The sequence below is a fragment of the Hypomesus nipponensis genome, chromosome 28 (assembly GCF_054491055.1).
Source record: "Hypomesus nipponensis isolate SF chromosome 28, ASM5449105v1, whole genome shotgun sequence".
In the NCBI taxonomy this organism is placed as follows: Eukaryota; Metazoa; Chordata; class Actinopteri; order Osmeriformes; family Osmeridae; genus Hypomesus; species Hypomesus nipponensis.
The window spans coordinates 5,625,734-5,652,487 of record NC_140388.1 but is presented as its reverse complement, the minus strand read 5'-3'; the positions used below and the strand labels follow the sequence as shown (position 1 = coordinate 5,652,487).

At 48.7% G+C, this 26,754-nt stretch overlaps 3 protein-coding genes across 6 annotated transcripts in view; 1 reads left to right on the top strand and 2 right to left on the bottom strand.

Annotated features, from left to right (window-relative positions):
• The first annotated feature begins 406 nt into the window (after nucleotides 1-406).
• Nucleotides 407-11,720, top strand: fbxw8 (F-box and WD repeat domain containing 8). The gene is made up of 11 exons (XM_084695023.1): nucleotides 407-1,059; nucleotides 1,450-1,554; nucleotides 1,637-1,801; nucleotides 1,956-2,044; nucleotides 2,720-2,877; nucleotides 3,149-3,345; nucleotides 3,467-3,682; nucleotides 7,827-7,951; nucleotides 10,167-10,340; nucleotides 10,548-10,664; nucleotides 11,248-11,720. The coding sequence occupies exons 1-11, from the start codon at nucleotides 574-576 to the stop codon at nucleotides 11,411-11,413; spliced, it is 1,998 nt and encodes a 665-aa protein (XP_084551149.1). The 5' UTR covers nucleotides 407-573; the 3' UTR covers nucleotides 11,414-11,720.
• A 19-nt stretch (nucleotides 11,721-11,739) lies between these two features.
• On the bottom strand, nucleotides 11,740-16,784 carry tesca (tescalcin a). Its single transcript, XM_084695024.1, has 8 exons — nucleotides 16,518-16,784; nucleotides 14,713-14,782; nucleotides 13,940-14,020; nucleotides 13,541-13,683; nucleotides 12,612-12,673; nucleotides 12,371-12,478; nucleotides 12,184-12,231; nucleotides 11,740-12,106 (listed from the first exon to the last, which is right to left on the bottom strand). Exons 1-8 carry the CDS (start codon nucleotides 16,588-16,590, stop codon nucleotides 12,023-12,025), a joined length of 669 nt encoding a protein of 222 aa, XP_084551150.1. The 5' UTR covers nucleotides 16,591-16,784; the 3' UTR covers nucleotides 11,740-12,022.
• Nucleotides 16,785-16,978: 194 nt separating this feature from the next.
• The window catches only part of fbxo21 (F-box protein 21), a 13,944-nt gene continuing 4,168 nt past the window's right edge, over nucleotides 16,979-26,754 (bottom strand). For 3 of the 4 annotated variants that reach the window (XM_084694495.1, XM_084694496.1, XM_084694493.1), the window contains 11 exons: nucleotides 26,467-26,602; nucleotides 26,186-26,295; nucleotides 25,656-25,777; nucleotides 21,967-22,113; nucleotides 20,969-21,105; nucleotides 20,679-20,815; nucleotides 19,641-19,820; nucleotides 19,091-19,223; nucleotides 18,574-18,764; nucleotides 18,116-18,273; nucleotides 16,979-17,719 (listed from right to left, as the gene is read on the bottom strand). In XM_084694495.1, coding sequence (XP_084550621.1) covers nucleotides 17,490-17,719; nucleotides 18,116-18,273; nucleotides 18,574-18,764; nucleotides 19,091-19,223; nucleotides 19,641-19,820; nucleotides 20,679-20,815; nucleotides 20,969-21,105; nucleotides 21,967-22,113; nucleotides 25,656-25,777; nucleotides 26,186-26,295; nucleotides 26,467-26,602 — 1,681 coding nt within the window. In that variant the 3' untranslated portion in view covers nucleotides 16,979-17,489. The remainder of the gene's footprint in view (nucleotides 17,720-18,115; nucleotides 18,274-18,573; nucleotides 18,765-19,090; nucleotides 19,224-19,640; nucleotides 19,821-20,678; nucleotides 20,816-20,968; nucleotides 21,106-21,966; nucleotides 22,114-25,655; nucleotides 25,778-26,185; nucleotides 26,296-26,466; nucleotides 26,603-26,754) is intronic. The other variant, XM_084694494.1, reaches the window with a different exon arrangement.

Below are 26,754 nucleotides of genomic sequence, written 5' to 3'. Positions count from 1 at the left end.
TTCCAAAAATCGATATTCTTTCTATTTGGGTCAAACATGGAGATTGCTAAATGGAAAGCCTATGTTTAAAGGTAGTTATGCTGAATTAATGTGACTTAAAAAAAAAAAGAAACTGAATTTGACATTTTTGACTTCTACAATAAAGTACTTTGTCATTATATGTCACTACTTCCTAAATCATTGCAGCACTAACATTGAAAATCAGACATGGGAGAGCTTTCGAGGGAAAGGTTTTTCAGAAATGTGCAACCAGCTTTTAAAGTTTATTGTGGCTCACTTATTATATTTGTTTAAACACAATATTCATAGGTCTATTAATCAAAATGTGGAAACGCTGCCCTTATAATAAAATCTGAGGAATTTAAAGAGGCGGAACGAAGTTATTTATGAACGGAGCCAAGTCGGACTGTTTTTGCTTTAGGACTGCTTCGGTTAATGTGTCTCTTTAGTGTTTTCAAGCAGGGTTACTGAGAAACTATCCAATGTTTGCATTATCCCCAACCTAATGATTTATGGTTTACAAGAGGCTGCGTTCAAAGTCAATGTTGGAATTCTTATGTTTGCATCTAAATCATGGCGGAAGATGAATTGTTAGCTTTCAGAGAGAGTTGGAAGCAAGAAATGACGAGTAAAAGCAACCATTCGGACTCCCCTGCTCCTAGAGATAAGATACAGCCAAGTCGGAAGGACTGTAAAAATAGATATTTTGAAGATTTCTCTCTAAGCAGAAGTCAACCAGAAACAGGTAGGCATGATGCTGACACTGCATCTCCTCCACGGAGCAGCATCAAGGAAAGTAGCCCGAGGTCGTCATCATTACCGGGGAACGACGGTGGGCTGTCTTCCTCGGCTGGGAAAACTTCCAAGGACCAGCCCCAGTATGTGTCGATAGCTGAGGGCTTGCTGGATGGAAGGACGAGTCCCTTGATGGACAGGATTCTTGAGGAGAGGATGCGAAGGAAGAGGCAATCCCAGCGTGAGAAAAACTCCATGCCAACACAACCACAGAGCAAAGTCAAGAAGAGCGAGAAACTAGTGGACCAGTTCATTCAAGACCTGGTAGGATGATTATGATGGATGACATTAACGAGGTTGTTGTCTACACCACCAGCCACACACCCGCCCAGACTGGCTCTGCCCTCCTACGTACTTCCGCTCAATTTTGATTTGGCTTCTGTACAAATGAAATGTACGAGATTCTGGTTAGGACCAGGCTACCCACCCCCCACCCCACACATACTGTTGTAAATTTACCATAACAAAAGTAATGACGCATGAAAACATGGTTAACCATACGGTTAACGTGGCTTTACTGTTCACCGTTAAGTTCTACACACAAGTCACATCACTGCGCACACCTCTCACTATTATCAGGTAACATTGTTACGTAAAATAGTGCCTCGAGTTTAAACTGGGTATTATACATAACACACACTTTGTTTTCTACAGAATGAGGTAAATGACATTCCATTCTTTGACGTGGAGCTACCGTACGAGTTAGCGCTGAAGATATTCCAGTACCTGAACCGGACTGAGCTTGGACGATGTGCTCAGGTAAAGACTGAAAACGCTCCGGTTTCTTTTCCCTCACCTGAACGTTCTCACCAACGTGCCGTTGACTTCAATGCCCGTGCAGGTGAGCAAGGCGTGGGGGTGTCTAGCAGAGGACAGTGTGCTGTGGTACAAGCTGTGCCAGAAGGAGGGCTACCACCGAGAGGCCAGCGTGTCTGACTCCCCCTCCTGGAAGAGCACCCTCCGAGACTGCAAACTCTCTGACCACACGGTCTGCTCGAACTGGAAGGTGAGTCCAGCGAAGCTAGCTAAGGCATGCTAGGATAACAACAGGCTTTTTTAGTGTCTGTCAGGCTCAAACGTTTCAGGCTGTATGTTAATCCCAAAAATGGGGATATCTGTGGTTTCAGTGACATAACTGAGTTCTTATTCCTTGTCCGCAGAACCGGGTGGGATCCATCAGCCAGCTGCAGTTTGAGCTGGGGAAAATACTGTGTGATGTCAGTTCCTGTGACAACATTGTGGTGGCTGGGTAAGATTTGCCTAAACTGGAGTTGAGCTGGCTGAAGTGACATGGCGATGTTGCTCAGGCCATGCTCGTTGATTTGCTCCACTCCTAAATGACCTCTGTCAGTGTTCCGGCCTCTGTTTGACCTTTGTCTGGTCACAGCAAAAAGCCCGTCGGCTTACTTAGCCCGATCTCGTCACTGAGATACATTTGAGATAGTCTGAAGTTGTGATGTCAGCCGACACATGGCCTGTCGTTTGTTGGCACCCGGTGCGTTAGGCAAGAGCTTCCTCTCGTTGACGTCGTGTTATCACGACAGCCTTGATGTCAGCTGGGGTGTCGCTGCCTCCGACGTTGCCCTGGCTGCTGGTCTCTCTCGCTCTCTCTCTCTCTCTCTCTCTCTCTCTCTCTCTCTCTCTCTGTCTGTCTTTCTCTCACTCTCTCTCTCCCCCCTTCTCTCACCTTCTACCTCAGACTGTGGAGCAGATGCCTGCTCAGAGTGTGTAGGGGGGAGGAGGAAAGAGGAGCTGGAGGTGATAGTGGTGTTGGGGGGGGGGGGGGGGGGCGAGGGCTGAGTTGTGATTCAGTCTGTGGAAGTCCCGTTAGCGTCACATAGAGCTCTAACCCAAGCCCGCTCACCGGGGGGAGAGAGAGAGAGGTTGGTGGGCTCGGTAAATACACACTCGCGTGTACCGGCAGGTACACCTCGGGGGACGTCCGACTGTGGGACACGCTGCACTGGGACTGCGCAGCCTCCTACCTGAGGCCTCGCCCGCTGGCCTGCGGCGCCGCTCCCAGGCCTCAGGTCACCCTCGTCCAGGTGAACCGGACCCTGGCCGCCGCCGCCTACCTGGACGGTCAGTCTGACCGGACGAACGCAGATAACACCATGGCACATGAGCAATACCACATTCATTCAAACTGTTAGAACACGCGTAGTGTTCTTCCATATGACTGGATTGACACTCTCTGAGAGAAGGGGTTCCTGTTTTCGATCTGGCATTGAAACATATTCAAATGTTGTCATTATTGAGTTAGCACAGAGTTGTCATGCTAATAAAGTTGATTCGAATGGAGTTATGGTGCCCTGGCTCGAAGGTCTTATCGATACTCCTTCCCCCTGTGTAGACTGTGTGGAGGTGTGGAGCGCTGAGACTGGAGGGGAGCCCGTCTTTCACTACCAGAGCGTGGGGAGGGTCCACGCCCTGGCCCTGAGCCCAGACAGCCCCACCCTGGCCTCCGCCACTGGGGTGGATGTCCGTCTGGACCAGCCTGACCAGCGTGGCTACTGGAGGACCCTGGTCCAGGCTCGGCTTCCCAAGCCTGTGAGTTCCACTACGAGCACAGGCTTGGGGATTTAGCATTTAGCCACAGTTAGCATTCAGCTGCTACTACTACAGCAGCTGCTGCTACATTGAAGACTTATTCCGTGTGTGTGTGTGTTAGGTGGAGCGTGTGGTGCTGGTGCCAGGGCAGAGAGAGCAGCCCCTGGCTGTGGTGTCTGCCGACGACAGCGCGTTCACGCTGTCCTCCCGGCACGCCGACCCGCGCCTCCTCCACTGTGTCTATGGACACCCCGTCACCTGCCTGGACGCCTCCAACTCCCAGGCTGCACTGGGGCTCAAGAGCAGTGGCTGGGCCATGCACGATGGAGGCAACAAGGTTGGTTAATGTAGTTTGTTTGGATTCACTCGAACGACAATTCAGGTAGGAGTGTATCCCCTGGTACAGCTACAGGTAGGAGTGTATTCCCTGGTACAACTACAGGTGTGAGTGTTTTGTGTGGAGAAGTTGTCAGGGGTGTTTGGGCTCAAGGGACATGAGGAGCTATCATGATCTTGATAGGACTCGTGGACAAGGGGGACTGTGGAGAGGACTAGGGGGACTGTGGAGAGGTCTAGGGGGACTTGGGAGAGGACTAGGGGGACTTGGGTGAGGACAGGGGGACTAGGACAGTGTCCCAGCTCTTCTTGGGCATGGAGATAATTAGCCCTTAGTTAAATCCCATCGTCTCTGGCTCCCAAAGAAGCCCATGTTTGTTTCTAATTACGGGATGTTTCTAAGGACCCTAACTCCTATGGGGGCTTATGGCTTTATTTAGCCTACTTAACATCACAGTCTGGAGACTAGGGACTTTGGGGAGGTAGGTGAATTTGGATGGATGAAGTTGTCAGTCAGTCGTCAGTCCTCGTGACTGTCAGGGTACCAAGACTGGTCTAGCCTCCGCTCTGCTTCGCTGGGTTGGGATGTTTTGTCTGCAGCACAGATCTGGGAAGTGAAGTTCGACAAGTGATCAAGGAGTGGCTGTTCTCCCTCTCTCCTCTCTCTCTCTGTCTCTCTCCCTCTGTCATCCTCTCTCTCTCCAAGCTGTTTCCCCTCTCTTTTTCACTCCATCTGGTTCTCTTGTTCTCATGCTCTCTCTCTCTCTCTCTCTCTCTCTCTATCTCTCTCTCTCTCTCTCTCTCTCTCTCTCTCTGTATCTCTCTCTCTCTCTGTATCTCTCTCTGTGTCTCTCTCTCTGTCTGGGTTTTGGACAGACCCTTGGCAGTGCCAGCCCTGTGACATCATTCCATTACGGTGACAGAGGTAGCGCTGAAACAGCACTTAGCTTTGCTGGTAGTCAGTCGCAGAGAACAAGGTTGTTGCAGTAGAAACCACAAATATTACCTCGGTTGAAGTTGAATGGCCTGCTTTGCCCAGCTCTGAATCTCCAAATGATGCCAATTTACGATTCTCACGTTTGATGAAATCCACATTTCTCATTAAATGTAAAAACCCCACAGGGTTCAATCCGCCTAACAAGTCTACATCTTGTATTTGACATCAATTTCATACTGTGAAGAGGAAGTAAAAGTTGCCAGCAAAACCTAGTGAGTCGGAGTGGTGTTGTAGTGTTGAACAAGAGAGGGGACATATGTCTAATTAAAACCTGTCAAAGAAGACTGAGGTGGCAACCAGGAAAATCTCTCCTCTTCATGCCAGTCAACTGCCACATTGTAGTGTGGATTTCTGTTGAAATCTGATTAAACGCATTTAAAAAAACCACCTCAAATGGATGGCACGTTTTCAGTTTGTTTTTCTTTTTTGTTGTTGCTGGAAAGCGTACCTACAAAGCTGTACCTGTGTGCCTGCATTCAGTACTGCTGTTGTGTTTACAGCTCCAGTCTTCGATTTGAGGCTAGCCTTTGTTGCTCTCTGTGTTTAATTGAGCGTGCTGTAATTCGGTCTGTGGCTCTAGGTTTATGTGTGTGTGTGTGTGCGTGAGTGAGTTTGTGCCTGTGCGTTTGTGTGTGTGTGTGTGAGTGCATGTGTGCCTGTGTGTTTGTGTGAGTGTCTGTGCGTGTGTGTGTGTGTGTGTGTGAGTGAGTGCATGTGTGCCTGTGCGTTTGTGTGAGTGTGTGTGCGTGTGTGTGCCGTGGTCAGAGTGCGTCTCCAGGTTCTCATTACCAGTCCTGTCCCCTGCCAGCAGACCTGGGGCAGTGGGGCATCTGCTCACTGGGCACCATATCCACACACACACACACACACACACACAGCCGCACGCACACAAACACACGCACGCACACAAACATACACACACATGCAAACACCCACACACACACAAACATAATTCCTTCTGATTAAGGTAACAATACCTTGTGTGAAAGGCTTTTATACTTCATCCATGTTAGAACGGTATCCTCAGCTCAGAGAGAAAATCAAAGCTTGTATGACGGCATCTAGTTTGCATTCGCCTACATGTGTCGAAAACGCAGAACATAAATATATAACTATGCGGAATGGGATTGCATGAAGATAGCACGCTGATCACTGCTCTGTTAACGAGAGTGCGCTGTCTCTATCGGCGACAGTGCCTCACCATAATGACTGCTTTGGACTGCCTGCTAATTCAAGCACCCTCCCAAAACGAAGGTGATTCATCGAAACCCCCCAAACCGTTTGAGTTGTCCCCCCCCCCCCCTCCCTCCCCTGTTCTAATCACATCAAGCTGTCATTTCAGAGTCCAGTGTGGGATATTGGCATCGCTCCGGGGCACCTCACCATTAGGACTGGCCTGGCTACAGACACTCCTCGTCTGGCTCGCAGACAAACCTTACATCATGTCCCCTCCTCTCTCTGCCTCACTCTCCCTCTGTCTCTCTCACTGTCTCTCGCTCTGTCTCTCTCTTTCTCCCTCTCTCTCTCTCTCTCTGTCGTTCTCTTTCTTTCTGTCTCTTTCTCTCCCTCCTTTTTCCTGTCTCTTTCTCGCTTTGTCTCCCTACGTCGCACTCTTTCCTCTCTCTCTCTCTCTCTCTCTCTCTCTCTCTCTCTCTCTCTCTCTCTCGCTCTCTCTCTCTCTCTCTCTCTCTCTCTCTCTCTCTCTCTCTCTCTCTCTCTCTCTCTCTCTCTGTTGCTCTCTTTCTCTATCGTTCTGTCTCTCTCTCTCCCTCCTTTTTCCTGTCTCTATCTATCTGTCTTTCTCTCTCTCTCCCTCTCTCTCTCTCTCTCTCTCTGTCTTTCTGTCTTTCTCTCTCGACCATTTTTCTTTCTCCCTGTTTTCCACCCCTTCTCTCTCTCCATCCAGTCCCCTCTCACATCTGTTTGTGCGTCCTCCTCCTGCCCTGTATCTGCATTTCTGCATCCTTCACTTTCATTATTTCTCGAATGTTTTGCCAGACTGGCGGTGAGACGTTCCATCTCGGAGATAACGGCTGTCGCCGATCAACCAATAAAAGCAGCTCTGCGTGACGTCATGTTCCCCCTTTGTTTCAAGAAAAGTTTTTTGTCACCGAGAGACAACAAAGCGAACGTCGCCTCAAAGGCTCATTTGTTATCCTGAACCCCCCCCCCTTTGAACGATTTCCCGCCGACGCGACGAAACGCCACGTGAAATGGCACGTCGACAGTGATCGACACTACACTGCGTGTATGATGCCACAGTGCCACTTTCAACCCGCGAGAACAGCACGCGTTCAACAAGACGGCCGTACGTCACCGGCCGTCCACGTTGAATATTTGCGGCGCGTTCGTTATACGAGACGGTGGCTTCAGAACCGACGTGCTTGTGGTCGGCTCCCAGGCTGCAGACGGGCTGTGTGTGAGTGCTGTGAGGAGGGGGGGGTGGGGTGGGGGGCATCTGATTAGAGGAGTTAGTTAGCAGCGAGGCCCCTCGGAGGTCCGTTCACCGGCCACACTTCTGAAGGGCAGCTCGGGGGATTGACGACGCCGTGAATTATTCAGTAGCTTCATCTCTGCTCTGGGTCCCTGAGTCAAAGAGAGCTGAGTGATGGAACAGGCAAACACGAGGGTTTGTCTGTGAGTGTGTGTGTGTGTGTGTGTGTGTGTGTGTGTGTGTGTGTGTGTGAGAGAGAGGCTGCTTCTGTTTCGGGCTACCTGCTAGGTCCACGCTGTGACGTTTCTCTTCAGACAGTCAGGCACTACAACTGTCTCTGAGTTGTGTCTGTTGCTGTGGTAACCAGTCCAGTGTAAATGTATGGGCAGTTGAACACTTTTGGGATCAGAGCTCTCGACTTAAAGGCATGGTAGGTAATGTAACACTCATGATTGGATGGCATTTAGACCGAATGCAATGATTGGACTTGTCTGTCTGTCTGTTTGACTACCTCCTGGCAGTATTCAGGCATTACGTTCATGTTTTTTGGAGGAGTGTCTAGGGGGTGGGTTATTTGGGTTTGAATCCTTTCGCTGTCGAGCCAAAACGGCTAAGTTTGCAAAAATGTCACCTACCCTGCCTTTAGGTCCGGCCATGTCAGTGACCTGTCCCGTGGTGACGAGGCTCCGTCAAGTCGTGTGTCTGTGTGTGCAGGTGCAGGTGTACCGCCTGGAGACGGGCCAGGCGGAGGTGCGTGTGGGCAGCTCCGCGGGGGACTTCACCTGCATCAGCCTGGGAGAGCACGCTCACCTGCTCACCTGTGGGAACAAGGACCGCAGGTATGGGGGAACTGCTGCTGCTACTGCCACGCACGCACGCACACTCTCAAGAACACTCTCACACGCACACACACACACACACGCTCTCAAGCACACTCTCACACACAGGCACACACAATCACACACTCTCTCAAGCACACTCTCACACGCGCGCGCACACGCACGCGCACACTCTCAAGCACACTCTCACACACATGCACACACACTCTCTCAAGCACACTTTCACTCTCACACACGCGCACACACAAAGAGACACCGAGGCTAACCAAGACCCATTTGAACTCAACCTAGTGTTTCCAGAAGCTGTTTGGACAGGAACACGGTGAACCTCTGTGCTCCATAACCGACAGCCACACAGCAGGGAGGATATGGACCGTCTAGCTCAGAGCCAGCAGAGAATAGCTGCAGCGAAACAGTCCAAATGAAACTGTGTTTTTACACCTTCCTCGAGCTCACCTTGAAAGACAAAGCACCCATACAGCTTCAGAAAGACACTGAGGAGTAGGGCTAATTGGTTTGTTTGAGTTTGTGTGTGTGTGTGTGTGTGTGAGAGCACCTGGGGGCTTTTTCTGTGGGAGTTAGTAGCTGTCAGACAAAGCAACCCTGTCCAGCGGCATCGTTTTGCAAACACACACACACACTAACACACACTAACGCACACACACACACACTAACACACACAAATACAGAACAGACCAACACACGCCACTTCTCACATCTGCAGCTTGGCATCCTGAACGAGAAAAAGTCACACAAAGAGAGAGAGAGAGATAGACACACACACACTGTGCCATTCTCCTCTCAGCAGTGTCTGGCTGTCGGGGTAGGAGTTGGCAGGTTCAAGATGAAACTTGGGCACATAAAGGCATCTCTCACTGTGCCTTTCATCCCCGGTGGTAGAGCGGGCTCTTCAGTAGACAGACAGCCCTCCTCCACCTCGCCACTAAAACTACACATTGGAGAAGAAAAACATGTCCGCCACGTTTGGAGCCAAGAAAACAAAATTGAATCCTTGGAATTGATTTCTCTCTTTTTTTGGAGTTCTTCATTGGGAGACTAACCTTTTGTGTGGAAAGTAGGTGGTTTGCATGTCTCCTTGACCATGGGCCAGGGCCCAGCACAGTTCCTACCCCCCTCCAAACAAGCTGCTTTCCTCTTCCAGAGCCAGAAAGACAGAGAGAGAGAGAGAAACGAGAGAGAGAGAGAAACAAAGCGAAAGAAAGACAGAGAGCGCCACCTCCAGGTGTCTCGGCCACCCGCCGTTAAGAGGACAGTTGACAGGAAGTTGGACATTGACACTGGCCGTGTCACTTCCAGTGGCATGACTGGCGAGTGCTCCAGCAATACACGGCGGTGCTAATGAACGGCTGGTCGTTTGTTTACCGGAAGCTTGGCGACGTGCAGCTCAGTCCAGGCTGAGATGGATGTCCTGTCTGTGTCGGCGGGTCTTAATCTCTGCTGCGAGGGAAACCCTGGCACCTCACGGTTCCTCTGAGGCGTCTAGACCCTCGGCGTCGCCGCTAACCGCCGCACGCCAATGCTTATTTAGCCACGGAGCCCTTCTTCCTTCATCCATCGAAAACGCAAATGAAGTCTAGCCCTCCCACCCCACCTCTCCCACCAAATGAATTGGATTTTGGTAATGAACTTTTTGGGTGGAAGCTTCTGCCCGGATGGAGTCATCTTCTGGCGGCAGAGGGGCCCAGGAACACCCCCCATCAGAGCAGATGGAGCTCTGGGCTATTGGGCATGTGTGCCCCATGAAACCGGCCTCCAGCAACCCTCCCTCTTGTCTTAATGAAGGCATTGGAAGGTGCGTTTAATCAGCTGGAGAGGCTGTGTGGGGGGAGGGGGGGGGCGGCTTTCGGTTTGGTGAGTGATATCGGGGGGGCTCGAGTGATTCAATGTTTGTTCATGCGACAGACACGATCGTTCGCGAAAGACGCCCAATGTCACCAGCTGTTGCTGGGGCAACCACTCTTTGTTTGGCTTGCCGTACAACAGCAGTTTAGATCTGTTATTGTGTTTCCTTTATTGCAAGCACACACTATCAGACAAGATGGATGTTTCAATGGACGTTTTAACCCTCCAGTTCATACATTTTTTTTTCCCCCCTTGTTCTGCACTAACACGCTCATTTGATCGATTGATTCATTCATTGATCGGTTTATTGATTAACAGGCTAAACGGAATGGTTCCTCTCTCCCTGTTCCAGGGTGAGGGTATTTGACCTGCGCACCGGGTCCTCTGTGGCGTCGCTCTACGCCCACCACATGGGCGTGACCTCCGTGCAGGCAGACGATTGGAAGATAGTGAGTGGCGGAGGCGAGGGATTGGTGTGTGTCTGGGAGATGAGGATGGGCGCCAAGCTGTGGGAGATGCACAACAGGTGAGCTCCGTCTCCGGGCGGTTTACCTCATCAGTGACTGTGCTCTCCCCGATATTTACACCTGTACAATACCTACTAATAGCACCCACAGGATCGAGTCTGGCTATTCTGTGGTGCACCTCTATCTCATGCCGATACAGTACAGTACCTGGACACATTAGTCAGATTTCTTTCTGGGAGATGATAAATTGACCCTGACCCCCGCAGGCACCCAGTCAGACATGTGCGCTTCACCACCAGCACCTTGGTAACGGCCAACATCCCAGACGAGAAGTCTCCACGGGGCGCCTGCATCACCGACGACGACCTGACAGCCCACCGCAGGTGACCGGCCCTCTTTAGCCCCTCCCCATCTCTATTAGCCCCTCCCCATCTGTAGAAGCCCCTCCCCATATCTGTCCGCTCCTCCTTATCTCTATTAGCCCCTCCCTATCTCTATTAGCCCCTCCCCATATCTGTCAGCTCCTCCTTATCTATTAGCCCCTCCCCATCTCTATTAGCCCCTCCCCATATCTGTCAGCTCCTCCTTATCTATTAGCCCCTCCCCATCTCTATTAGCCCCTCCCCATCTCTATTAGCCCCTCCCCATCTCTATTAGCCCCTCCCCATCTCTATTAGCCCCTCCCCATATCTGTCAGCTCCTCCTTATCTATTAGCCCCTCCCCATCTCTATTAGCCCCTCCCCATCTCTATTAGCCCCTCCCCATCTCTATTAGCCCCTCCCCATCTCTATTAGCCCCTCCCTATCTAAATGAGCCCTTCACCCTCTCTATTGAGCTCCTCCCCATCTCTATTAGCCCCTCCCCACATCTCTCAGCCCCTACCCATCTCTATTAGCCCCTCCTCTTCTTCATGAAGGCCTGGTTGTAGCTTTAACATGCTTTCTTTGTGTTCATCCTCATGTCAGACACAGAGGAGTCATCTGCCACTACGACTTCTCTGAAGACTCCGTTTCCCAGGAGCACGTTCTGCCCATCTGCAGGTCCAACTACGCAGAGTCCTCGGGGTATAACTACAACATCGGCCTGGCCGTTCCCTACGACATACTGTCTGGGTCACACCCTTCTCACTGAACCCTGACCTGGCTGGAACCGAGCTCACGCTGTTCACGTGACCCTGGGATCTTCTGGATCCCTGAACTCCATCCATACTTTGCATTTTTAATGGAAACTTTTATGTAAAAGTGTATGTAAATAAGTTGATTTAGCTCTATTTTAGTCCTGTTGTCTGTCATGATGGACATGGGATTTTGGTTTTACAACCCATTAAGGCAGAGTTGAACCAAGACTGGATTCTACTGGGTGTGTGAGTTCAGCGTCAACAACGTCACCTGACGGTTATATAGAAATCTGTTGGCAAATAAATCACGAAAGACAGTCACATCAATGTTTGTCACACAGTTATTTATTCACCTATAAATGAGTGCAAATGCTTTGAAATGTATTTCAAGTTAAATCTTCAATTAGATTTCTTTCAGATATAGGGTTGTGTAATTGCACAAGATAGGTATTTTCATATTGGTCATTAGTACAATACTAATTAATATCTGAAGCAGATTGTATAGTTACATGAACGTATATAACAGTAACGTATGTAGTATTTGGCATCTCAATTAAGAGTTTTTTTCTTCTAAAAACAGCAGCTACGTACAGAAAATAAGTTTATTCTTAACAAAAAGAATCTCATTTCCCACAACGAATAGTTGTTGTGTCCATGTTTAAAAAGCGGATGTGCATCTTCTCTTCAATTTCAAGCCTTTTCAGAATCTGTAGGAAGAATGAGACAACGTCAGTTGGATTCAACACTGTAGCAAAGGAACGACAGACTCCACGCAAGAACGAACCTCTAGGAAATGCTCGAAGGTGATCCTGTCATAGACCTCATCGGGACCCTTCAAACAAGAAACATCGGGATTGTTAGAAACATGCATCAGGCTTGGGCCTGAGAAAACGTGTAACGTCCACAAGTTCCAGACCGTAGCCGTCAACAATACTTCCACTTCCTCTGTAATTACTGTGTTAACATCCTACCATGTGACTCTCGTTGATTTTCGACACTTCCAACATGGCCGCGTCTGTGATGGCCTTGGCGGTTTGAAGCCCCATATCTCCACTCTTAGACAGCATGTCTTCCACCACCTGGACAACAGAGACACGGCAGCATGAATTGGCACCATGACCCCGGGCATGTCCCTGGGGCAACCCGAGCTATGACCCCAGTAGCGACGTTAATGCGAGCAGAGTTTGTGTATGGTGTTTGTTTGTCGCCTACCTTCCTGTACTCCTCCAGAGTGATGGTGCCATCGTTGTCTGTGTCGTGCATGTTGAACAGGACTGGGGAGGAAACAAGAGGTCAATTCTTCCGTCTGTTCGGTGTTGTCATTTAGTTCACAAACGCTGAACTGTTTGGGCCTGGTCCTAGCCGTCCTCTAGGGACCTAACCCCCGCCACTTCCCCCGGGAACTGTCCATCAGCAGGAGGGAGGGAGGGTCAACACAGGATACAGACCGGATGACTTGCTACACCATGATGGGTGGACCGATTAAGAGTTTGTTGTGTTCTGAGGCACAAATGGGATGAAGCTGGTTTCACTTCCAGCCTCGTCTAGACTGAACTGACTGAAAGCAGGAAACCGGAGATGGGTGTCGCTCAGTGGTTAGAGCGTTTGACTGCGGATCCAGAGATCTCAGGTTTGAATCTACCACTGTACGTTATGAATCCAATCCACTGCAGCATTTAAACATTATTGACGAGTCGACGACAAACATTTTCATGACATATATCCCTGTATTTGCTCATGCCAGCACAAGATGATGGATGTTTAGGTCGGTTAGAGCAGTGGTTCCCAACCCTGGTCCTCAGGGCACCCCTGTCCCGCATGTTTTAGATGTTTCCCTGCTCCAACACACCCGATTCAAATGAATGGTCATAAGCAGGCTTCTGCAGAGCTGGATAACGACTCATTCATTTGAATCAGGTGTGTTGGAGCAGGGAAACATCTAGAACATGCGGGACAGGCGTGCCCTGAGGACCAGGGTTGGGAACCACTGGGTTAGAATGGCTGACCCGGGCATTTTATAGAAGCCCTCTGTGACACTGTAAAGAAAGGATATACCAACAAGATTGGATGTGTTGACAAAAAGCCCTGAGGTGTTGAACTCATGGTGGAGAGGTGCAGGTGTGAGGGTGCGTCCTACTCACAGCGTAGCTTCTGCCTCCTCAGGCACTCCCTCTCGTCAGGGGTCATGACCTTGGGCGGCGGCGGACGGAAGTGTGACATCACCATGAGGAATTCTGCAAAGCCGATCTCCCGGACGGAGCCTACAGCGTCCTGGCGCAGGTTCCTACAGCACGCATACACCAACACACACATATTTAGCGTAGGTTATTTACAGACCCTCCAAAAATATATAGACAAAGAAAAGACAAGAAACTAAACAATTTCAAAAAGAGCCCAGATAAGGTGAGAAATGTACGATTCTTACTTGGAAATAGTGCAGATAATTGTTGAAGGATTACATTTTTGCATAAGTAATTAATCCCACCAGAAAAGAGAAATGACAGTGTGTGGAAAAATCAAGTCCTTTAGGTGGTGCCAACCTTTTATCAAAAAAGGCTTCAATAATCTGAGCCCGGATTGGGTTGTCCTCCAAGCCAGGGATTCTCTCCAAATTCTCCCTACTGATGAAATGAGAGATGGGTTCAGACAATGTTTGTAGGCTGACAGAGACTGATATCATATCTTTGTTGATATGATTAAATACCATTATTTGCATATAGGTTTATAGCACAAGGAAAGCTCTTTTCAGGGCCTGTATCCCCAGCCTCTACCAGGCCTTATATCCCCAGCCTCTACCAGGCCTTATATCCCCAGCCTCTACCAGGCCTTATATCTCCAGCCTCGACCAGTCCTTATATCCCCTGCCTCTACCAGGCCTTATATCCCCAGCCTCTACCAGGGGCCAATCATCTTGGGGCTTGTGTATTGTCATAGGGCAGCATTGTGTGCTGTTGCTTTTTAAAGAAAAGGAATGTGTGGCTTTTTAAAGCAAGAGAATGTGTCATCTACGGTTACACCAAAGCATTATTCCCGGGATGACTGACAACAGTGTGTGTGAGTGTTTGTGTGTGTGTGTATGTTGTGCCTTATGGAAACAGTGTGTGTGTGTGTGTGTTGTGCCTTATGGAAACAGTGTGTGTGTGTGTATATTGTGCCTTATGGAAACTGTGTGTGTGTGTGTGTTGTGCCTTATGGAAACAGTGTGTGTGTGTGTGTATGTGTGTGTGTGTATGTTGTGCCTTATGGAAACAGTGTCGTCCAGCCTGATGGACTGTCAGCAGCAGTGTTTGTGAAGGTCCGCAAGAGGAGTTACCTGATTGTTTCTTCATTCTCACTCAGTTGTTTAAATCTCTTGTGAAGGTTGACAATCTGCTCCAGAGAGACTGAAAACAAGCACAATATGCAGTTAGCTTAGCGGCGTGAACACAGAAAGTGTAAATGGAAAAATGACTTGCAGAGACGTATTTTACTATCTGGTTTCAAATAAGTGATCAAATATGGCTAATTCAACAAGCAGGAGTGAGAACACAATCATATCAACAAACGGATAAGGAAACAGCCTTAGCTGATGCGGTTTCATTACATTTCAAAGGGTATCTGTCAATGATTCACTTGCTGTCTCGTTTCATGACCTCAATTACTTTAGTAGGAGTATTCAACACAACAATTCTTCAAACCTTGTATCCATTTCCAAGATGCAGAGCTTTGGCATTCAGAAGGTGGAGTCTATGCTGACCCGAGCCCCATGCAAGTGAAACCTGTTCTGCCTACATTTCCTGGAAACCCTGCTTGACACCCAGAGATCCTTAGCAGCCATACATTCTCAGAGTTTCAGACGCACCGCCAAACACCACACCTCACACCCATCGCCTGCACGGTCACGTCAGGAGACGTGAGCTGGCTCACTTCTAACCCCAACCCTCTTCTCTAAAGCTGTCAAGTGCTCCAGTTTTTTTTGCATGTTTGTCGATGACGGTCATGGTTTGGCTGCTGTCATCATTTTCAGGCAGACGTGAGCGCTCTATGGGCGTGTACGTGAGGCAACGACTCTTTTGTATTAGTGAGCAGATGAACACTTGCAGCAAGAGCATAACAGTAGCAATGATGACTAATTAGAGGTGTTCTGTCAGAGAGTGAGTGCACATTGCTCAATTGTAGGCTTATTATAGCCTGTGACTAGTTCTGACTTTAGTTGTTTTTAGCAACTGGTTGTAAACAGCATTACTGACCACACACATAGGTGACATGGTTAGCTTAGGGTCCAAAAAGTTCCAAGACATCCATGAAAACAAGAAATATAAACACCAATGAGCCAAAATGTGTGATGTGCATATTGGTGCTCTCTCTTCCCAGTTGCCGGCCTGTGATTTGGCCCTCCTTGAACGACTGTCGCTGAGTACTTACCAGTGCTGACCGATAGCACCCCACAAGCCTTGCCAAATCTGGTCATCACAGTTTGGTCTTTGTCAAAGTCGCTCATATCTTTTCTCCTGACCATCTCTCTTGCATGCAATACGTTGACTATGAGAACTGATTGTTCTCTAACCGTCTAATAACCAGACCGTCACATATGCCTAGCCTCTACCTCTAATGTTTTGGCTCAATTGTGGAATTATAATGCAATAGAAACATGTTGTATACTATACTTCTGTCAATCATGTTACAGGTGTTTTGTAAGGACACTCTGACCTTTGACCCTGTCAGCTGCGAAATGTTTATGGTGCAGCAGATTAGACACTGGTCCAAGATCGAACGGAAAAGAAAACCACTAATTTCACCCAGAAAGAGGGACTCTGGTCACTTTACTGTTGACATTGCCCTAATAAACAGTTTTACTCTGAGATTATTCAATGAGGTACACAATTGATTGTCGTATAATACGTTATAACCTTTTTCACTGTGGCTGGAAAACCCATACATTTTACTCCACAGAAGATCGAGAGAAAATACGGTAACAATGTACAGCAGGCGTCAATCTTTGTTTCTTAAACACATCTTTCAAAGCGGTACCCCCACGCCCACGTTTACTATCCATTACCTTTCAGCTCTTTCTTTTTTTAAATAAAATACAGGCAAAGAAGTGCAGGTAATCAAGAAGCAATACAATAAATGACTCACATCCAGTTTGATCTGCTAAATCCTGGAATTCGTCTTCAATGCGTGTTGACTGAGAAGCTCCCATTACGGTCATTCGGAGTGAAGCGCACTTTCTGGAGCGTCGACTGACTGATATGCCGAACTGCCGTCACAACTGTCAAGTTTCGCCTTCTTTTTTTGTGTATAAGGAAGTCAATTCAACCTGTATCCCAACGAGCTATTCTGTTTCCTGGGCGCAGATTTATCTCCACGTCCTTACAGTGAATACAGTACATTTTAAGAAAGTTCATTATAGTCTAATTAACTTTTTTACTTGTGCGACCAGTCGAGCACCAGAACAAGAATGATTTGCTCATACAAAATCGATTTCCCCATCTATCAAAAACCAGCACCAGTTTGTAATTCAACACAAATTAGAAATGTTCGAAATGTGTCGAACATTTCGAAATCTTTGTCACGACTATAAATAAAGACACATGAAACATCTTGAAACATTTTAATATTTTCTTTTTTTTTCTCCAAAAAATCCTAATCCATTCCTGTTTCAAGTCAGTGTGTGTTTTCGTTTTAACAGCTCATGACCCATCAATGAGCCGTTAGATCCTCTACCAAATGTTACTATTAAATATACACAAAAAAAGTTAACACTAGAAATGTGAAAGTTATACTTTCGTAAGTGCATGAATTCATGATTAGAACATACTGACAAAAATTATTCGGTAAGTTTGTATTCCATGGTGTGTTTTTTTTTTCCTTTTTTTTGTTCAGTGAAGAAACAGTTCAACTCCCCAGGGAAGTCTGGAGTAGGATTAGAGGAGGGGGCAGGGGAGGGGGGGACGACTCATGGCTTTTACTGGCTTTGGCAGGCGAGGGTCAGGTGGTCGTCCATGTATTGTAGCATTCCGGATGGCTAAGGGGACAAGACACTGATGTCATGGGACTGAATAGGACGCGTGTGTGTGTGTGTGTGTGTGTGTGTGTGGAGGGACCAGACTACACGGGCATGGCCAGGTGGCTGTTTGGTTCTGTGGCGGCACCGTGGTGCCCGGGACTGGGTCTGTGGTAGAGCTGGGCCACCGTGCCCAGGGTCTCCACCGTGTCCTCTGGGTAGCGCGTCTGCAGGTCCTCGTTGGCCACGTAGTGGGACTCACAGAACTGGGAGAAGTAGCGGCCCACCTCCGGGTGGCCGATCTCCAGAGGGGCCGAGTGGGGCTCCAGGTTCTCTGGACGGAGACGGGAACAACCAGGCCGTCAATACAGGTGTACCTCACAGTGGGCGCTGGGGTGTGACAGGGTCATGTTTTTGACCACCGTCTTGACTTTTCAAGAAAAAGTCGAATAGAAGTCCCATTCGAACGGAATTTAGGACACAAAGGCCCTTTCAATAAGACTCGGGCGCTGATGCATACAAGGCTGTATTCCTCTATAGGTGACACCTATGTTAGAGCGCTGCAGCTCGGCATCTTGCCCAACCGTTAAACGTGAATAAAACACAAACGAAAACTTTTTGTATCAGGGGCTGGTTGGTTAGGGTACGTATCACAGTTAGGGACTGCGGGTCGTACACAAACACTAGATAGGGCTGGGGTTAGGGGTTAAGGGTTAGGGGTTAGTCGTACCCTGGGCAGCGTAGCGACAGGTCCCGTCCTGCACCAGAACGTTGTAGAAGGGCTGGTTGGGTCCGCTGGGCAGCTGGTTTACCCTCATGGTAGTGATCCATTCTTGGCTCATGGTGCACTTGGGGTCCCAGCCATAGATGACACAATTGTAGCCCGATCTGCGGAAGGGGTGGCGGGGGACAGGTTTAGAGGTATGGGGACGTCTGTGGGTGAGATTACAGAGTTACGTGCTGTGTCGCCGCCTCCACCCCTCCCCCTTCCCCCATCTCCCTCCTCTACCCCCCCCACACCTCTCCCTCCACCCCTCCTCCCCCCCCCCCCCCCCCATCTCCCTCGTCTACCCCCCCCACACCTCTCCCTCCACCCCTCCCCCTCCTCCCCCCCCCCCCCCCATCTCCCTCGTCTACCCCCCCCACACCTCTCCCTCCACCCGTCCCCCATCTCCACCCCCCCTTCACCTCTTGTGCTTCATGATGAGGCCGACGGAGAACTGGACGTCCAGGTGCTCGGGGGCGCCGCGCTGCTTCACCTCCGGCTCCGCCGGCTGCTTCTTGTGCTGGATGTGCTCCAGGGTGTGCTGCACCAGGTAGCCCACCGCGCCGTGCTGGGACGGGTCCAGCGCCTGGATGTGCTGCAGGATGTCCAGTACCTGCCAGGGAACAGCGACACACACACACACAACCGTTTGAACCGGGAGATAAGACCGAGGGGTGGACAGAGTCAGTTTAAACCATCTCTATGGGTGTCAGATGGCTGAGCGGTTAGATAATCGGGGTATTAATCAAAAGGTTGCCGGTTCGATTCCCGGCACGCGAAATGACGTTGTGTCCTTGGGCAAGGCACTTCACCCTACTTGCCTTGGGGGAATGTCCCTGTACTTACTGTAAGTCGCTCTGGATAAGAGCGTCTGCTAAAATGACTACATATAAATGTAGTCATGTACCTTAGAATAGGTCTACAAATATGTGTGTGTACCTTCTCTGGCCAGATGCCCAGATGGAAGTAGAGGCGAGCCTGCAGAAGGAGATACTGGACGTTGTCGGGGTTGATGCTGAGGTACAGGTCCAGAGAGTCCCTCAGGAGTTGGTACGACTTCTCATTCCCCTCGCTGCAACACACACCGCAGAGTATGGTCAAGACACACACGGTGTAAATATACACTATCCCACAGGCCAGCAAGTGCCGGGTTAAGACATGTCAGTTTATCAGACTTCAATCAATCGATCTACTCATCCACCACTGCTGAGGAATATTGACCTTTTGATCCAATCCAATCCGCTCCAACCCTTACCCTCCCCAGACCACTGTCGTCATTCACCCTGACACAGTTTCAGATGTTCAGTGCTGTTCCAATTCACCCCCCGACCATAATGACCACCCTGACCCCAACCTCCGACTCTCACCCTCTCCTGCCCACTGTTCTCACCCACCCTGACCACGACCCTGAACCCCGCCTTGGACTCTCACCCTCTATTGCCTACTGTTCCGATGCACTGTGACCCCAACCCCAACCTCTGACTCTCACCCTCTCTTGCCGATGTTCAGCAGGTTTCCCACCATGCGCAGCAGGACCTCTGTGGTGCTGATGGCGCTGTAGTAATCCGCCGTCACCTGGTGCCCGATGAGGTACTCGCACTCTTTCGCCGTCAGCTGCTTGCCCTTCCCGAAGGCGTCGATGTACACAAAGTCATAGATGTCTCCGCTCCTGTCACACGGAACACGTTTTCTCCAGTGCGGGCCGAATACCGTCGTTCAGCCTTCATACCGCCTTCTGCTTACCATTTAGTCATTTAGCAGACGCTCCTATCCAGAGCGACTTACAGCAAGTACAGGGACACTCTCCCCGAGGCAAGTAGGCTGAAGTGCCTTGCCTAAGGACACAACGTCATTTGGCACGGCCGTGAATCGAACCAACAACCTTCTGATTAATAGCCAGACTCCCTAACCGCTCAGGCAACTGACTCCCTTCACCTTAACACTTCCTATACTTAAATTACACGCGTATTTTCCAGACTATAAGTCCCACTTTTTTTTCCATAGCTTGGCTGGTCCTGTGACTTAGTCAGGTGCCACTTATATATCAAAATATATATAATTTGACATGTTTTAAATGTTTATTCATACTGACTGACATGAACCAACACGTTAAACTGATTCATTGATGTGGAATGAGATCGGGAACTTGGTGAACTAGTTTATCGGTACCTTGCTTGTTGGACTAGCTAGCTTGTTGTGCTAATTTAGCCTATTCAGCCTCCCAGGTATGTTCTGTATGCTATTGTGTAGCTGAATAACTGTTAATGTGTGACGTTAACATACCGGACACCTATTTAGCCTGTAGTTCTGTGTGCTACTGTGTAGTTTAATAACTTGCTCTTCAAGATTAAATGTCTGTTCTTGGTCTTCAATTCTGTGAAATACATTTCGAAATAAATGCGACTTATTTTTTTTCCCCTCTTCATTATGAATTTTTTGACTGATGCGACTTATACTCCGGAGCGACCTCTAGTCCAAAAAATATGGTCCTCCTCCTCTGCTCTCGCTGGCTTAGTGCTGTACTCACCCTGCTTGTTTCTGGCACCAGCGGAGCAGGAAGTGGTTGGGGAAGTTGACCGGCTCCAGGTGCACACCCAGCCTCTGGGCCAAGGTCAGGTACACCACAGAGAGACTGATGGGAATCCCCGTGTGCCGCAGTATCACCTGGGGCAGACGTCACCAAGGGGGTTCATCAACGACACAAACCATATCGATAACAACAGGCGCTCAAAACACCCAGGTGAGCCTGAAAAACCAAAATCGACTGCAGCGTGTCTGGATTCTTCGCGGGGATCGACGGGGCTGTGATAGACATGCCTGGTGGATGTAGGAGTTGAGGGGGTTGTAGTAGTCAAACTCGTTGCCCTTGTACTGGAGCTGCTCAAACAGGACGGAGTTGAGGGCCGACACGGCCTGTCTCTGGAGCTCCAGGTCCTCCACAGAGAAGCAGCTTCCTGGAAGAGAGACCCCTGGCACTGTTACGTGTTACACAGACACACAGACCATCACCCTGTTACATGTTACACGGACACACAGACCGTCACCCTGTTACATGTTACACAGACCATCACCCTGTTACATGGACAAACAGACCCTCGCACTGTTACGTGTTACACGGGAAGAGAGACCCCTCACACCGTTATATATTACACAGACCATCACCCTGTTACACGTTACACAGGTACACAGACCATCACACTATTACATGTTACACGGGTCAACAGACCCTCACACTATTACATGTTACAGAAGAAGGGATACCCTCGCATTGTTACATGTTACACAGACCCTCACACTGTTACACGAGTAAAGGCATCATTGGGGTTCACCGCAACTTGTGATTGTTAAATAACGTATTCTTTCTTGCCGGTCTCTACGTCACTTTAACACCCAGTGGCTCATCGGGTACAGCAAGTACCACACAGGCTAAGGCCATAAGGTAGGGGCTACGGGTTTGATTCCAGCCCGGGTTATTTCCTGGATTATTTCCCTTTCTCTCTCACACACACAATTCCTGTCCCTCGACACTGTCACCATCACAATAAAGCAGAAACGCAGAAAATATATCTTGAAGAAATAAGAAGATATAGAACAATTTAGGCTTTCGGTTAGCCCGCTATGGAACACCCCAGAAGAGCAGGACAGAGAATTTCAGCACTCTTAAAAATGATTAAGAGACTTAAAACCTGAACTAGAAACAGAGCCTTTCCAGCCTTCTAAGACAACAGCTGCAGTCTGCTTCCGAGTGGGCGTGTGTGTTTTGTGTATAGAAATGTGTAACAAGTGTATGTGTGTGTGTGTTGCTCCAGACCCACCTGGACCGGCCCTCAGGCTGGGGTGGGAAGGGTTCTTGATCTTCAGCATCTTCTGGACCTTGTCTATGATCTCATCCAGCTGGGCTGAGATGCTCTCCAGAGACACATCAGCCAGAGGGTTGCAGTACTGGTCCACTAACACGGCACCTGTAACGCACACACCTAGGTTAATAGTGCTGAATGGTTAGTATATGGTTAGTAATAGTGGTGGTTAGTGATGGTTAGTAATGGTGGTGGTTAGTGATGGTTAGTAATGGTGGTGGTTAGTGATGGTTAAATAATGGTGGTGGTTAGTGATGGTTAGTGATGGTAAGTAATGGTGGTGGTTAGTGATGGTTGGTAATGGTGGTGGTTAGTGATGGTTGGTAATGGTGGTGGTTAGTGATGGTTAGTAATGGTGGTGGTTAGTGATGGTTGGTAATGGTGGTGGTTAGTGATGGTTGGTAATGGTGGTGGTTAGTGATGGTTAGTAATGGTGGTGGTTAGTGATGGTTAGTAATGGTGGTGGTTAGTGATGGTTGGTAATGGTGGTGGTTAGTGATGGTTGGTAATGGTGGTGGTTAGTGATGGTTGGTAATGGTGGTGGTTAGTGATGGTTGGTAATGGTGGTGGTTAGTGATGGTTGGTAATGGTGGTGGTTAGTGATGGTTGGTAATGGTGGTGGTTAGTGATGGTTGGTAATGGTGGTGGTTAGTGATGGTTGGTAATGGTGGTGGTTAGTGATGGTTGGTAATGGTGGTGGTTAGTGATGGTTGGTAATGGTGGTGGTTAGTGATGGTTGGTAATGGTGGTGGTTAGTGATGGTTGGTAATGGTGGTGGTTAGTGATGGTTGGTAATGGTGGTGGTTAGTGATGGTTAGTAATGGTGGTGGTTAGTGATGGTTGGTAATGGTGGTGGTTAGTGATGGTTGGTAATGGTGGTGGTTAGTGATGGTTGGTAATGGTGGTGGTTAGTGATGGTTGGTAATGGTGGTGGTTAGTGATGGTTGGTAATGGTGGTGGTTAGTGATGGTTGGTAATGGTGGTGGTTAGTGATGGTTGGTAATGGTGGTGGTTAGTGATGGTTGGTAATGGTGGTGGTTAGTGATGGTTGGTAATGGTGGTGGTTAGTGATGGTTGGTAATGGTGGTGGTTAGTGATGGTTGGTAATGGTGGTGGTTAGTGATGGTTGGTAATGGTGGTGGTTAGTGATGGTTGGTAATGGTGGTGGTTAGTGATGGTTGGTAATGGTGGTGGTTAGTGATGGTTGGTAATGGTGGTGGTTAGTGATGGTTGGTAATGGTGGTGGTTAGTGATGGTTGGTAATGGTGGTGGTTAGTGATGGTTGGTAATGGTGGTGGTTAGTGATGGTTGGTAATGGTGGTGGTTAGTGATGGTTGGTAATGGTGGTGGTTAGTGATGGTTGGTAATGGTGGTGGTTAGTGATGGTTGGTAATGGTGGTGGTTAGTGATGGTTGGTAATGGTGGTGGTTAGTGATGGTTGGTAATGGTGGTGGTTAGTGATGGTTGGTAATGGTGGTGGTTAGTGATGGTTGGTAATGGTGGTGGTTAGTGATGGTTGGTAATGGTGGTGGTTAGTGATGGTTGGTAATGGTGGTGGTTAGTGATGGTTGGTAATGGTGGTGGTTAGTGATGGTTGGTAATGGTGGTGGTTAGTGATGGTTGGTAATGGTGGTGGTTAGTGATGGTTGGTAATGGTGGTGGTTAGTGATGGTTGGTAATGGTGGTGGTTAGTGATGGTTGGTAATGGTGGTGGTTAGTGATGGTTGGTAATGGTGGTGGTTAGTGATGGTTGGTAATGGTGGTGGTTAGTGATGGTTGGTAATGGTGGTGGTTAGTGATGGTTGGTAATGGTGGTGGTTAGTGATGGTTGGTAATGGTGGTGGTTAGTGATGGTTGGTAATGGTGGTGGTTAGTGATGGTTGGTAATGGTGGTGGTTAGTGATGGTTGGTAATGGTGGTGGTTAGTGATGGTTGGTAATGGTGGTGGTTAGTGATGGTTGGTAATGGTGGTGGTTAGTGATGGTTGGTAATGGTGGTGGTTAGTGATGGTTGGTAATGGTGGTGGTTAGTGATGGTTGGTAATGGTGGTGGTTAGTGATGGTTGGTAATGGTGGTGGTTAGTGATGGTTGGTAATGGTGGTGGTTAGTGATGGTTGGTAATGGTGGTGGTTAGTGATGGTTGGTAATGGTGGTGGTTAGTGATGGTTGGTAATGGTGGTGGTTAGTGATGGTTGGTAATGGTGGTGGTTAGTGATGGTTGGTAATGGTGGTGGTTAGTGATGGTTGGTAATGGTGGTGGTTAGTGATGGTTGGTAATGGTGGTGGTTAGTGATGGTTGGTAATGGTGGTGGTTAGTGATGGTTGGTAATGGTGGTGGTTAGTGATGGTTGGTAATGGTGGTGGTTAGTGATGGTTGGTAATGGTGGTGGTTAGTGATGGTTGGTAATGGTGGTGGTTAGTGATGGTTGGTAATGGTGGTGGTTAGTGATGGTTGGTAATGGTGGTGGTTAGTGATGGTTGGTAATGGTGGTGGTTAGTGATGGTTGGTAATGGTGGTGGTTAGTGATGGTTGGTAATGGTGGTGGTTAGTGATGGTTGGTAATGGTGGTGGTTAGTGATGGTTGGTAATGGTGGTGGTTAGTGATGGTTGGTAATGGTGGTGGTTAGTGATGGTTGGTAATGGTGGTGGTTAGTGATGGTTGGTAATGGTGGTGGTTAGTGATGGTTGGTAATGGTGGTGGTTAGTGATGGTTGGTAATGGTGGTGGTTAGTGATGGTTGGTAATGGTGGTGGTTAGTGATGGTTGGTAATGGTGGTGGTTAGTGATGGTTGGTAATGGTGGTGGTTAGTGATGGTTGGTAATGGTGGTGGTTAGTGATGGTTGGTAATGGTGGTGGTTAGTGATGGTTGGTAATGGTGGTGGTTAGTGATGGTTGGTAATGGTGGTGGTTAGTGATGGTTGGTAATGGTGGTGGTTAGTGATGGTTGGTAATGGTGGTGGTTAGTGATGGTTGGTAATGGTGGTGGTTAGTGATGGTTGGTAATGGTGGTGGTTAGTGATGGTTGGTAATGGTGGTGGTTAGTGATGGTTGGTAATGGTGGTGGTTAGTGATGGTTGGTAATGGTGGTGGTTAGTGATGGTTGGTAATGGTGGTGGTTAGTGATGGTTGGTAATGGTGGTGGTTAGTGATGGTTGGTAATGGTGGTGGTTAGTGATGGTTGGTAATGGTGGTGGTTAGTGATGGTTGGTAATGGTGGTGGTTAGTGATGGTTGGTAATGGTGGTGGTTAGTGATGGTTGGTAATGGTGGTGGTTAGTGATGGTTGGTAATGGTGGTGGTTAGTGATGGTTGGTAATGGTGGTGGTTAGTGATGGTTGGTAATGGTGGTGGTTAGTGATGGTTGGTAATGGTGGTGGTTAGTGATGGTTGGTAATGGTGGTGGTTAGTGATGGTTGGTAATGGTGGTGGTTAGTGATGGTTGGTAATGGTGATGGTTAGTGATGGTTGGTAATGGTGGTGGTTAGTGATGGTTGGTAATGGTGGTGGTTAGTGATGGTTGGTAATGGTGGTGGTTAGTGATGGTTGGTAATGGTGGTGGTTAGTGATGGTTGGTAATGGTGGTGGTTAGTGATGGTTAGTAATGGTGGTGGTTAGTGATGGTTGGTAATGGCTCGCGTTGTCTCACCCTCCAGCGCTGACTGCTGTTCCGGCGGCAGCTCCAGGAAGGTCTTCAGACTTCGCAGGATAGTCTGCTGTCTCAAGAAGTACAGGATCTTCTTGGCATAGTACTTCAACGTCAGGCTTTTACTTGAGGAGAGTGGTAGAGGACAGAGAGAGAGAGCGAGAACCAGACCAAAGGAGGGGGCGGGGGGGTGACAGAGTATGAGAGAAAGAGAGTTAGATAGAAAAAGATATTACATCTGTCGTTGGTCCAGGGGTTTAGAAGGGATTAGTGCAGTGGTTCCCAACCCTGATCCTCAGGGACCCCCTGTCCTGCTTGTTTTAGATGTTTACCTGCTGCAAAACACCTGATTCAAATGCATGTTCGTTACCAGGCTTCTACAGAGCTAGATAACGACCCTTTTATTTGAATCAGGTGTGTTGGAGGAGGGAAACATCTAAAACATGCAGGACAGGGGGTCCAGAGGACCAGGGTTGGGAACCACTGGATTAGTGTGTCTCGTGCCCCTGGCTGGTTCCAGGTTCGGCTCTCACCTCCTGTCTGTGTTCAGGATGGAGAGCAGCTCATCTACACAGAAGTGCTCTGGTGCGCCGAGGGACTCGATCTCAGCGAAGCTATCCCCCAGCACCTGACCAATGCACGGCTGTTACAGATATCTGGGTTAGTGCTAACCAGACAAGGGCACGCAATTAAAGATCTGAAACACAAATGCTCACACATACAGTACCCACACACACGCACACTGTGAAAGTGTGAACTCTGCTTATCTCACTAATCTCCTTGCCAACCACAAACAACAAATTGAATTACTCACGACTTCGGTGAAGAAGCGCTTGGAAATGGATACAACCGTCCTTCGAATTTGCAAGCCGACAGTATGTCTTGTTCTGTATTCCTTCAGCCAGTCAGAGCACTCGTTATGACGGTAGTACTTCTGCAACCTTGGCCACCTATTATCAACAGTAAAGAGGAGGGTGTTCACTGCTGTTTTGGTTGCGGTATCACCACGAATACTATGGGTAGAAAAGATGCCGACTCAGTAAACGTATCATATCAGTCCCAAACGGCGGTGGATGGCTGCATTATATCTGACATCTGCAAT

Bases quoted from the DNA above. Each gene is read 5' to 3' on its own strand.
- fbxw8 (XM_084695023.1), top strand. From the start codon at position 574: ATGGCGGAAGATGAATTGTTAGCTTTCAGAGAGAGTTGGAAGCAAGAA. The intron at 1,060-1,449 runs GTAGGATGATTA...TGTTTTCTACAG, and splicing joins ACCAGTTCATTCAAGACCTG to AATGAGGTAAATGACATTCC. The intron at 1,802-1,955 runs GTGAGTCCAGCG...CCTTGTCCGCAG, and splicing joins CGGTCTGCTCGAACTGGAAG to AACCGGGTGGGATCCATCAG.
- tesca (XM_084695024.1), bottom strand. From the start codon at position 16,590: ATGACCGTAATGGGAGCTTCTCAGTCAACACGCATTGAAGACGAATTC. The intron at 14,783-16,517 runs GTGAGTCATTTA...GCTTGTTTTCAG, and splicing joins TTTAGCAGATCAAACTGGAT to TCTCTCTGGAGCAGATTGTC. The intron at 12,107-12,183 runs GTTCGTTCTTGC...TTCTTCCTACAG, and splicing joins CCTTCGAGCATTTCCTAGAG to ATTCTGAAAAGGCTTGAAAT.